This window comes from Malus sylvestris, chromosome 12, assembly GCF_916048215.2.
Source record: "Malus sylvestris chromosome 12, drMalSylv7.2, whole genome shotgun sequence".
Lineage (NCBI taxonomy): Eukaryota > Viridiplantae > Streptophyta > Magnoliopsida > Rosales > Rosaceae > Malus > Malus sylvestris.
Genome location: NC_062271.1, coordinates 5,769,239 through 5,781,129, shown reverse-complemented (window position 1 = coordinate 5,781,129; position 11,891 = coordinate 5,769,239). Strand labels below are relative to the sequence as shown.

Below are 11,891 nucleotides of genomic sequence, written 5' to 3'. Positions count from 1 at the left end.
TGAATCCAGTCCTGACTCTCTTCGAATTTTGACACCAAAAGAACTTTGCAGAGAGAGAGACAATTAATGCAGTGTTGGATCACACAAATGAAGTTCTCCTTGTACGAAACCAGGTTTTCTGCCTTGTCGACTAACACGAATGCTCGAATCCTCATTTACAAGACAAATGTGATGCCTCGTATCAAAAAAATTATTCGGTATCATTACAACCAATGAATCCTTATTTGACATGAATAAATATATACGCTATAAATATTTAATAAGAATTCTTATTATATATTTAATAATGATTCTTATTTGATCCCATTCAGTTAATTTATTCTTTAATAATCACCTATGCATTTGTGTTAGTGTCAAGACACAACAGCATGAGACGTATTATCAAAAACACAATATGTACTAATCTTGTGGGAATCAATCAATACCCAATTGATAATCTTATAATCAGGAACACTTTTAGAATATGTAAGTCAACCGAATTGGTCTCACCAATCTAAACCTATTAGATTTTCTATTCTAAACTTAGTGACACATATTCTTTTGGACTAGTAAATTTTGATAAATTTAGAATAATAATATCACTTGTAATCACAAGCGCTCGTAGTATGAGGTTTCCCCGAACAACAAAGTCATCTAGTCCTCCCCCTTACCAAAAATAATAACAAAAAGGCACATCGTACCAGATGATCACTAATTCACCATACACTAATAAGAGAAGTTCAATAAATTTGACAAACATTAGAAAAGGAACTTGTTTTTTGCATGACCGGCCGCATGTTAAACTAGTATTATTAGCTTTCAATATAATGCCTCGACAAATACTAACCTGGGAAAAATAGAGAATCCGAACCGTGTACTTGTAGAATACATTTGAAAGTAGTGTGAAAACGAAAAGAAGCCTAATTCGTTATGAGCAAACGATAACCCGCTGGGCAAGAAAACCGAAAAAGAAGGAAAGAAAACCCTAACTTGTATTATACACAAACAATAAGCCCTTGCCATACAAAACACACATTTTTACACTCACTCTCTCAAACCAATCTTATTGAAAGCTCATTCTTGTTGGATCATCTTGAAACACCGTCACGACTCACGTCACCATCCCGCATAACCATCAGTTTGTCGGGTCTCTTTCGTTGAGTCCGAAGAATCAGTTTCAGTTCCGTGCGATTTTTTCAACTTTGCCACCAGAACCCACATGTTGGCGAGTTCATTTTCCAAGTACGCTTCTCTTTGCTTGGATTCCTCAACCCTTCTATGAAGCTCAGCCTCTCTTTTATCCTTTTCCGTAAGAGCAGCCTCGTATGAATGCTCTCTCTCCTTACTCACCGCCAGTTCTCTCTTCATTTCTGAGACAAGCCCACTTTGGTCCTGTTTGGTGTGACTCTCTCTCCGACCATTTCGGAGTGTGCTACTATTTCGACGCTGAGCAGGAGAGTTCTTGGATGCGGCCAGCTCAGCAGTGAGTTTTTCGTTTTGGTTCATGAGTTTGGAAACTTCTTCTGATAATGCCTTGAGCTCAACGGCAGCAGCTGAGGCTAGACCTTTGGCATACGAGCTCTCCTCCACAAGTTTCTGGTTCCGAACTTCTAACTGTTCCTTTGACTCCGTCAGTTCAACCACCTTCTGCTTCAGTTCTTCGACCTAATTAAGGGTGAAAATAAAAAAAGTAATTTAACAGATGCTGCTTGTCTGTGGTACTTTTTGTTGCGAAAGCATTAAACTCTAAAAACACTGCTTCAAAATAATAAAATTTTCTTCTCGGCATAAATGAACATAATCTTTATGCCATGACTACTTGGTAACTGCGACCTATTTTGCAGCCCCCAAGTCTTCCTTTTGTTGGGAGTAATACAAAACTCGAATTTTCCAATTAAACAAATACTTAGATGCCACAAGAGGAGGAAAACCTGCTTCCGTAGAAGAAAAACTTCATTTTTGTCATCCAACGCTGCATTATCTTTCTCTGTGCACAGTTCCTCATCCAAGTTTTTGGAACCAGTTCGAGAAGTGACTATCGGGCTCAAATTTTTGAACTCTAGTGCCTCAGAAAGCTGCTGTTTCAAGGAGGCGACTGTTTCCTGCAATCCTTTGCATTCCCCGATCTGGTAATGTAACATAAAGTCATATGAGGTTCTGAATTCTGAAGTCTCATCTAAAGATGAACGGAACAAATAAATTTTAGTAAAGTGGTTCCTGTACCTTTTGTTCTAGCTGTTCTTGGATTATGCGATTATCAGCAGCTTTAACCTGGCATAAAATGATACAACAGTCAACGGAATAGACTTGGAGTAGAGGCCTTGGAAAATTTCATTTCATTTCTCCATTTCTTTGATATTGTAGTTGCGATTTGCATAATATCCAAAAGTCTTGCACCCTGGAAACTGAGGTAACACTAACACAGATACTCACATACACTCAAATGCTTCTATAGTGTGTCAATTGGCATATTAACTTAATCCCTTGGCCGTGACATTAATTATCAAACAAAAAAAATTACACATAAACTCTACATACGATTGTAAAGTCAACATCATGCTCCATATGAACTATTTTATAGTTCTGAATTTACTCTGCTACATTTTCTCAGATCAAAATGTATTAAGTTATTATTTATCACCTCAAGTTCGAAGGACTTCTCATTCAATTGCTCCATCACTTCAGCAATAGACTGCAGCATAAACCACAAACAACATAAGGTTTGAGTTTAAACAAAATTGAAAACAACTCCTAATACAAGAGCATACTTTTTTTATTTTTGAGGAAAAAGAAAAGGATAATAGCTGACCAACACTAAGGAAGCCCTGACTTACTTGGGATGCTTCCAGTTGACCCATTTTGTTGTGTGAAAAGGACTCTCCAATTTTCTTTTCCACCAATGCTATTTGTTCCTTCTTCGCCTTGATTTCATCTTTTAACTTTTGCATTTCCATCTTAATTTCATCCTTTTCAGAGTGTCTTGAAGCCTCCTCAGACAACCGCTTCAGAGCACTTAAATGGAGTGCTACCTCATCAGACAAGATTTTTTGCTGCTCCCTTAAAAGATCGATCTGATCAATTGACTTCATGCTAGTCTGACAGGATAAACAATTAAAAATGAGGGATGAATGAATCAAGAAATAGAGAACTAAACTAGTTGAAGCAAGGAAATTTAATCCTTTGGACCATACTTAGTTAGTATATACTTCAAGAAGTTATCAGCCTGTATGTTTAATAAACTCAGGCCCAAAAAAAACACACACACACAATGGCTCAAACCATATGCAGACAAGGGAAGGAAAATATGATGTCACAAACAGCACATGGCTACTACTTCTTTGGCCAGAAATAGTGTTCATTTCCATTTCCTGATCCACATTATTTCAATATGAAACTCTGTTTCTTAGATACAAATTACAAGCTGTTGACTCTTTTTTGCCCTTAATTTCTTTTTCCTTTTTTAAGATCAGTTTATGTCCTAGCAATTATTAATAACAGCACAGCTCCAAAACCCGCTTTATATCTGGCCTTTCTCTGTCGTATATGGACATAATGAGCAATATTTGATACTATCATACTAGAGATGCCAGAAATGTTCATTGGGGACATACAGGCTCAAGTACAAGTTAACATCCTTTATGCAGAACATTCACATACCAGAGGTGTCTCTCGTCCCAGGAAATTTTCCTGAAGAACTTCTCTGTCCTCTCTAGCCTCGGACTCAGCCGATGGAAAGCTTTCTGTAAGCACTGAATGTGAAAGTCTGGATTCTGCATGAAAATTACCACTTTCCGCTTGAGGTGTTGAAGGTGCACTAGTAGTTATTCCACTGGATTTATCACTTGTGCTTGTCAAGGTCCCCGTACCACCATCACGTTTCTGATCAAGAATGGAAACAAGATGGGATGGGAAAGAAATCAATAAAAAGTACAAAAAATCTGCTGCAATGACAAACATTTTAGGCTGTCAGGCACAGGTAGCACAAGTTTGATTTTTTAGAGTAACCAGTTCTTTCAGAAAAGCTGAAGGTTCAGACCATACCAAGAAGTCCCTAGCTCATGCCCATTTATAATTGGAAATTCAGAAAACCAAAGGGATTTTCTTACAATTATATTTCTCTAAGGGGGAAAACCAATGTTTCCAGATTTCCATGTTTATGGTTGCCCATGGAATTTGAGAACCAGTTGAGATTAGCAGCATTTATGGCCATAAAAGAATCCAAAAACAAGCCCAAGAAGTAACAAGATAAAGCTACTAAAGCATGTAAGTTACATCAGCATCAAGAATACGACCCACTGTATGAGATATAACTACTGGAACAAACACCTTAAGCATCCATGAGATATAACTACTGGAACAAACACCTTAAGCATCCATACTAACAACCCTAAATTTCATATTAGACCATTGCTCCAAACTCAATGCATTATTAACATTATTAATGACTGGATAAAGGAAGAAACCAAAGATAAGGGAAACAAAACGTCATTCTGGATAGTGGATAGAATAGTTGACACAAGAAGGATGATGAAACCTAGACCAAATGCAGTATTAAGGATGATGAAACCTAGACCAAATGCCGTATTAAGATGATGAAACCTAGACCAAATGCCGTAGTTCTACGTTTACTATTGGTGATTTTCTTTATCAATATGATAGAAAAATGTACATATCAACCCTAAGAAAGGATGACAGATTTCTACCAACCAAATGGCACGTACCCGTATTTTTAACCAGTTTAAAAGTCCATGCTTCCGAGTCTTCTTCTCCCCCTTCAGTATGTCATCAGTCGTTTCAGTACTCCCCTCAAGAGGAGGAACAAACAATTCAATGCTTTCATCATCCAAAATCAAGTCCCGCCTTTTGTATGGTAGGTATGCAAGCTGTAATTTTGACAAAGAAAATAAGCAAACAAAACTCGTTTATTCATCTAGCAGAGAGAATTTGGGAGAACTCAGTCCAACCTCCTCTTCACCAAAGGAATGTCTTCTTCTAACACCAGGTCGGTGAGAAAACCTTGACGGCTGTGTTTCTTTTGTTGAGACCAAAATCAATTTTGTCAACCTTTGGATTCTTCCCAACAAAGCAGCTTTGGCTTCTTCTTCTTGTTCCAGTCTTGATTGCAGTTTGTATTTGCCATCTTCTAACTTTAAACATCACATCACAGCAAAAGAAGCAGTTCAAGTCATACAACAATGACTATTCAGAAATATATTTATACAACTTTTACTAGAGGAAACTGTGCAGTAACTGAATGGCAAAAGGTCTGTAGGTAAAACCAGAGGGTTGAACCCATTTATCCAGGATGGGGCCCAATATGGCTTTACAATTGATCCATAACAATTATTTAAGTGAATCCAGAAGGGACAGAAAATTAAAACCAAAATCCCAAAATTAGTGATACACTCAAACTTAAATATATAGGGTTGTCCATTACTGCCTTTTGGCTCTGAACTAGTTTTAGTAATGTTTTAGCATTTAATTCAGGTTTGATTTCGTTGAAAATTTGCAGACCCAGAAATAACCCTGAGACCAACCCAGTAGAGGAATTTGGATGCACCTTTTGTTTAAGGAGCAGAATATCATCTTCCCCAGCATCTTTTAGTTGAGGAATTGTGACTATCCCCCTCTTCAACTGTTCTAACTCTTCCTTTAAACTACGTATCTCGTTTTGATATTTCTTAATGAGTGACTTCTCATCAATAATCTGCATGTACAAAAAATTATGTGAGGTGAGAAACAAATGAATCAGTTTAAAGAAAAGAGATAAAGCAAGCATACCTTGTTTTGTGCTGCTTGAATTTCAATGTGTTTTGCCCGATGTGCAAATTTCAATGTATTATGTGTCTCTTCGGAACTGCTTGATGAAGGAGTAACAGTGCAGATGAGCTGTAATAGTGAACAATATAAGTAAATATCTCAATTGCAAAACTTTTTTTGCTAGCAGTATTGGTTCTGCCAGAAAGATGTATTGGAATAATATCCAGATAAATGGAGTAGAGGTGAAACCATAACAACAGAAGAAGCCTTACAGATACACGCCCATGTCCACTTAGAGAAGATTGAAGAAGTCTTGTCAATTTAGAATCCCTGTATGGTATATGAGTAGCCTTCGTATCTGTCAACTTTGATATAACCTACAACCCAAAGTTAAAATATTCTGAAATAAGTATACGATGTAAGATGAACAATGACTGGAAGTAATCAGAGGAGAATCTAATACGATATTTCAAACTTCTTGGCTTAAAACAATGTTGAGGCCTCACAGTTCCTAGAGTTAGCAGACTTTTATTAATATAGGATCCTTCTTTCCGTCTGACACCAGTAGTTTCAGCTTTCGAGCTCTCAGAACCTGCCAGATCGATGAGGTTCTGCACATTTAAGTTAGATATGACAGATTCATTAGAAAATCCTAAATATTGAATATAAAAAAAAGTGAAAAGATTACGATTAACCAAGGAAGACAACAAACAAGTAACTGATGTCAGTCTGTAGTGTTGAATACTTACCAATTGCGACAGACTTACAGCTTCACCTTCACAATTTTCCCCACATGGACTACTCTCTATTGTCTGTTAACAAAGTAGTCAAACAAATATATAAAGTCATCAACAGGGGTTGACATTAGTTTTTAACTGAAAATAAAAAGAAGGCAGATCTCAACTATCCTTAAAGAAGGAGAGTTGATGTATTTGTTTAAACATAGAAAACATTTTACCAGGAGAACTAGAACATTAATTGAGCCAAAATAAATAAACTCATGGTCCAAATAGATATCAAGGATTCAATTCATATCACTATTTACCATCAATCAATGAACAGGTGTGTCTGTGTCAAGGAACAGGAACATTAAAAGTAAAATCAAATGTAAGATTACAAGATGCTATATTAAGATATTCACCAGCGAAAATATCGTGTGGCTCCTGCTACTGAGTAGATTGAAATTTGTCGAACCAACATGCCTGTGCTCTGTCGGCAAAATGAAAACCACAAAGTGAAACAAGACTCATGAAAGAAACAACAGCGATTTAAAAAGACAAAAACCTATATCATCTGTCGACTAGACAAATAAACAAGATTTAGTATAATAATAATAATAAATTCATCAATACATATATGATTAATGTTCTAGTACCTTCTCCAGCTGCTATAAGTGAAAGGGCGTGAGCTGGGGATAGTACAACTTCTTCCTTTATTCCTTCAACAAAAGTGCCCTACAGCCATCAATTAAGCAATTAACAAGAATTCTTAACGTGAAAGAGTAATGACATGATAGAAGATATTTATAAAATGACAGCAACCATCTTTTTTTGCAGAACAGTAATTTACGAAGTTAATCGCAACTCAAACAAAGATCGCAAACTAATAAAGCACCTGGGCATCTTCTCTAATTCGTAAATTCTGTCCTGCTGGATTCAACAAGTCATTAACAACCTGAGATGAAAGAAACTCAAATGATAAAAAAAGAAGCACCATTGAAGTATAAAGTTCAACATTGCATCCAGAAAACTTCAATCTACAATGGTCTACAAACAGCAACAGACATATAATCAGAGCAACATAAGTAAGCTGGAGAGAAATAGGAATGGAACAATTATTACCTCATTATAGATTTCCAAGTATGACACACGAAGAAGATACTCTCGATTTGGAGTCTGGAGAATAGAAAGATATTTTAATATGTAGTTTCTCCAATAAGAAAAGCTATAGAAGTTAGAACCTCGTTTAAAGTACCTCTTGGATGATGCTAAAAGCATCCTTCACAGCCAGTGGTATAATTCCAGGCGACCTTTGATCACCCTGAAATTTGTAGGACCAATATAAACATATTGCCAATCATAACAGATCCAAGCACATTAATACCTAACCCACTAATACATAGCAGAATAAATGTTACTCCTATGAGAAACTACGAAGATATAGAGGTGCCTGATCAATGCATCTTAACCAGTTATACTCTTTAGAAGAATAGGGTGAGAATAAATAGGTTATCTCACATGCATAGTGTGAGTCTTCCCGCTGCTGGTCACCCCATATGCAAAAATTGTACCTGTAATGGAAGGAAATCAGAAGCTAAAGAAACAACAATAGATTATGCGTATCTACAACTTAATTATCTGAATACCAAGAAAAGAGTTTACTCCATTAAGTTTTAGTGTGAACTGCAAATAACTTTAATCGCTGAGCAACAAGTTGCTTAAACTATTCAAACCACCAGTGCCCAAGTTACCCTTGACAGGCAATGGGTACCTAGGAAACAAAACTGATGAGAGAATCGAGATGGTGTGTTCATCCAAATAGGTTCTCTAGTCAGAATCACAAAGCCTTAGAAAGAGAAGATCCCAAAGTTTTCTAGATGGTCAACGAAACTTTTTAGGCCAAAAACCGGAAAAGAATAATCATCTTATGATTCCGATCGTTCACCAAAAGCTATTGGTCTCAGGTTTTCCCTATGCAATAGACCATTACGTCCCAAGATTCTCTACTTTCTTCATTCAGTACACGACCAGATTACAACTACACTACAGCAAATGGGAATTAAAAATCAACTCTCAAACGTCCAGCAGAATCCAGCAACCTAGTCAAGAAGACTTTAGGATGGAAGCAGGAATTCCTTGGAATGTTGTTGAAATGAATGACTGAGGTAAGAATTGCAAGTTCCCGAATAGATTTACAATTTCATCGCCTGGTGCATGCAAGGATTATATCCACTTCTTGCAATGCAATTAAGCCATGTTTGGAGGAATATAATGGGAAAAATACGAAATGGTATGGATTTCACGAATGACACTCCACAAAATTCTTCATCACAATTATAATTAAAAGTTAGTCTTTAATTAATATGATAATGTAAAGGAAACAAAAGCAAAGAGAAAATACGTCCAACCTAATTAATCCAGCAAGAGTGGAATGACTCCTAAAATATAGTTTATAACTTATATGTATATATAAAATGTTTTAAAAGGCTCGCCTCAGGGCGCGCCTAGGAGTCCTCTAAGGCTGGGCGTGAGGGTTGCCGCCTAGGCGCGCCTCAGGGGCTTTTTTTTTTTTTTTTTTTTTAACTCCCAAACCCAAATTTTTGGTAGGTTTTAACTGCCTCATACCTCTTCCTTACACTATCGTCTCTCTGCCTTTTTTCTGATTTTTATTTTTTTATATAATGGATGTGTGTGCTGTATGCGTGCATTGTTATATGTGTGTTCATTGTGCTTTTCATCCTCTATTATATATATATATATATATATATATATATATAAAATATGTATATATATGTGTGTGTATATATTTATAATATATGTGTATGCTCAGGGTGATTATTGATTAATAATCTTCTTCTTTTTTATATGTGTACGCTCAGTGTATATATTAAAAAATTTAGGTCCCGTGAGGCTGGGCTATCACTCGGACGCCTCGCCCATGCCTCACGCTTTTAATACATTGATATATATATATATGAGGGAAATGTGCTGCCTTTCATGTGTAGCCCAATTACTATCCAATTTTCCTAAAACCATTCAAAATTTAGCCATCAAGATCACTGAGTCAGGCTGGACCACACTATACATGCTAAAAAAATAAAGCTTCCAATTGTGATTCACAAAGCTCCAAACAGTTGGGTAACAATTTTTGGTTTTAATACTAGTTGAAAAACACATTTGCATGGGTTGTTGCCCTTCCTTTGTACCAAAAAAAACACACACACATAAATTTTCATTCCCCGTCTTTTATAACCGGTTAAAAAAAAAGGAAATGCTGATCAAACTACAGTTAAGATTTCTAGGGCATGTAATCAAGCTGAAACCAATTTAATAAAATTTAAGCTCATCAAACCAAGAAGTCAAAGAATTTACCGTTGACACCTTCCATAGCGCCACTAATAACATGCTGAGCAGCAACATCATAGACATGGCGCGTTGTTGTTGTAGGGCCGAAAACCCGATCTAGCACCAAACAATGAAAAAAAAAAATACAAGTTCAACCAACAATGAACTTATCTGAGTTTTTATGATCGATGCATTTGATAAAAATATCCACTAACAAGATATAGAAATATAACATCTTTACTTTATAAGAAACCATAAACTTCTATTGAATTAAGGGAAAAACTCTGCACTGACTTGTAATGTTCAACTGCCTATATCATATATAATTATATATACAAAGTTATTCTCTGCCAAGCATGGACTTGTTTTTATATATGGATGACTACGAAGCAAAGTGAGTGAGATCTCAATGAATCTCAGCTATCCACACTTACATGTAGATATTTTTTTTTTTTTTGCAAGTTCAATTCAACTATCCCAAGATCATTAACTTTGGTTTACTATTTTCTTCCTCCGCACAATTGCGTCATATAATGAGAACGCAATACTATTTATGTCATGGAGTGAAAGAGAATAGAATACCATATGCATAAGCTATTGATGGATTATGCTCATTTCGCACAATGGTGTCTCCATCTGCATACCATGCGATTTCTTCTCCTTGGCGAATTTCCCTCGGGCTATACCAGACATAGACGAAAACCAACAGCCAACTTATTAAGTACTCATGAAACTTTACAACTACAGCACAATGTATACTAGTGAAATGAACCTGAGTGGACGAAAGCGGACCGTCACAGTGACGTTTTCTTTGGATTTTTCCCCATCTTGCGGCAAACTTTCCGAGTACAAGTACTGTTGCTTACTTTGCTTACTTCGAGCTGAAGAAGATGCTGGAGAGCTCTGACATTCAATAGATGTTTCCAAATATTGCTTTGAAGATGTTGTAGTCGAAGATGCAGGGGAATTAGCAGCCTTTGAACTGGTCGAACCTAATTTTTTTGATTTTGATCCGTATTTTGACGCCATTACCACTGGAAGTCACTCCCCTTCGACACAATGACAAAAAATTCCACTTCAGCATCAATCAACAACTACTTCAACTTCTGAATTCTTCAATTTGTTAACACTTTCTTAAGCTTGTTCTAATGCCATACTATCTGGCAACAGAAGTAACTACAAGTTCAAAAAAGCAACGGAATTGAAGTTGAAAGTTCAAGTTTTGAGTACTTCTACTAGTTACCATCCTCTAAAACTGAGTTTGGTTCCCAAGAAAACTGTAAAGGCAAAGATGATTGTGGCATATGGAGGGTAAAGTAACTCCCATTATCGATACGGAAAACAACGAAAAACCAACTCTTTCCACCCAGTCCTTGAATTAGTTAAGCTTACGTCACCACATATAACATAAATGCAAATTCCGAAACTCCATATTTTCCACTTTCCTTCATTTTCTCAGCAACCAAACACAAATTAAACAAATGAAAAGAAATATCCCAAATAAAATTACAGCTACCTACATTTTCTTAACCCAATTTTAACGCAGCCGCCTAATTTCCAGCTCCCAAACTCCAAACAACAATTAACCAAACAGAGCATATAAAAAAATAAAATTAAAAATCCCGAAGCTTTTTAGCCTCACCTGTAAAGGCAATCAGACGAGCATTGGGAATTGCATGCACCAAATGGAGAAAAGTCGAGAGGAAGCGAGCTTTATTTCACAGAGATCGTCCCGGAAGCCGGAGCGAGACGGATCTGAGAGAAGCTGCTGCAAGTGAGTTAGTGAGAGAAAGTGAAAGAGGAGAGAGAGAGATAACTGAACTTTTTTGCTTGCCTTGGAAGGGATGCTTTATTCGATCAAAGGCGAACAATCAGCATTTCTCAATCGAATTCCAGCCTTTTTGCAGAGAGAGTAAGAAGGACTCATACGCATATAAACCCCTCACATATACTTACACACCACCCGTTATAGTTATAGAAAGAGAAAATGCTAACCAAGAAAAGAGAGAGAGAAAGGAAGAGGAAAAAGAAAGTGGTTAGAGAGAGAGAGAGAGAGAGAGAGAGTGAATTTGGTACAGTAGCTGTTGC

At 36.6% G+C, this 11,891-nt stretch overlaps 1 protein-coding gene across 2 annotated transcripts; it reads right to left on the bottom strand.

Annotated features, from left to right (window-relative positions):
- Window positions 1-751: 751 nt before the first annotated feature.
- On the bottom strand, window positions 752-11,843 carry LOC126593178 (kinesin-like protein KIN-7K, chloroplastic). 2 transcript variants are annotated; one of them, XM_050259095.1, is made up of 24 exons: window positions 11,638-11,843; window positions 11,446-11,558; window positions 10,576-10,852; window positions 10,386-10,483; window positions 9,831-9,920; window positions 7,977-8,029; window positions 7,714-7,779; window positions 7,581-7,634; window positions 7,354-7,413; window positions 7,115-7,193; window positions 6,881-6,948; window positions 6,489-6,551; window positions 6,246-6,350; window positions 6,012-6,116; window positions 5,761-5,868; window positions 5,540-5,686; window positions 4,944-5,126; window positions 4,701-4,862; window positions 3,637-3,858; window positions 2,814-3,074; window positions 2,621-2,671; window positions 2,203-2,250; window positions 1,911-2,105; window positions 752-1,644 (listed from the first exon to the last, which is right to left on the bottom strand). In XM_050259095.1, the coding sequence occupies exons 3-24, from the start codon at window positions 10,830-10,832 to the stop codon at window positions 1,096-1,098; spliced, it is 3,024 nt and encodes a 1,007-aa protein (XP_050115052.1). In that variant the 5' UTR covers window positions 10,833-10,852; window positions 11,446-11,558; window positions 11,638-11,843; the 3' UTR covers window positions 752-1,095. The 2 variants fall into 2 exon arrangements, with proteins under 2 accessions (XP_050115052.1, XP_050115053.1); XM_050259096.1 differs by lacking the exon at window positions 11,638-11,843 and having other exon boundaries at window positions 10,576-10,979; window positions 11,446-11,568.
- Between the last annotated feature and the right edge of the window lie 48 nt (window positions 11,844-11,891).

Bases quoted from the DNA above. Each gene is read 5' to 3' on its own strand.
- LOC126593178 (XM_050259095.1), bottom strand. From the start codon at position 10,832: ATGGCGTCAAAATACGGATCAAAATCAAAAAAATTAGGTTCGACCAGT. The intron at 5,687-5,760 runs GTATGCTTGCTT...TTGTACATGCAG, and splicing joins TTCAAGCAGCACAAAACAAG to ATTATTGATGAGAAGTCACT. The intron at 4,863-4,943 runs GTTGGACTGAGT...TCAAAATTACAG, and splicing joins ATTCCTTTGGTGAAGAGGAG to CTTGCATACCTACCATACAA.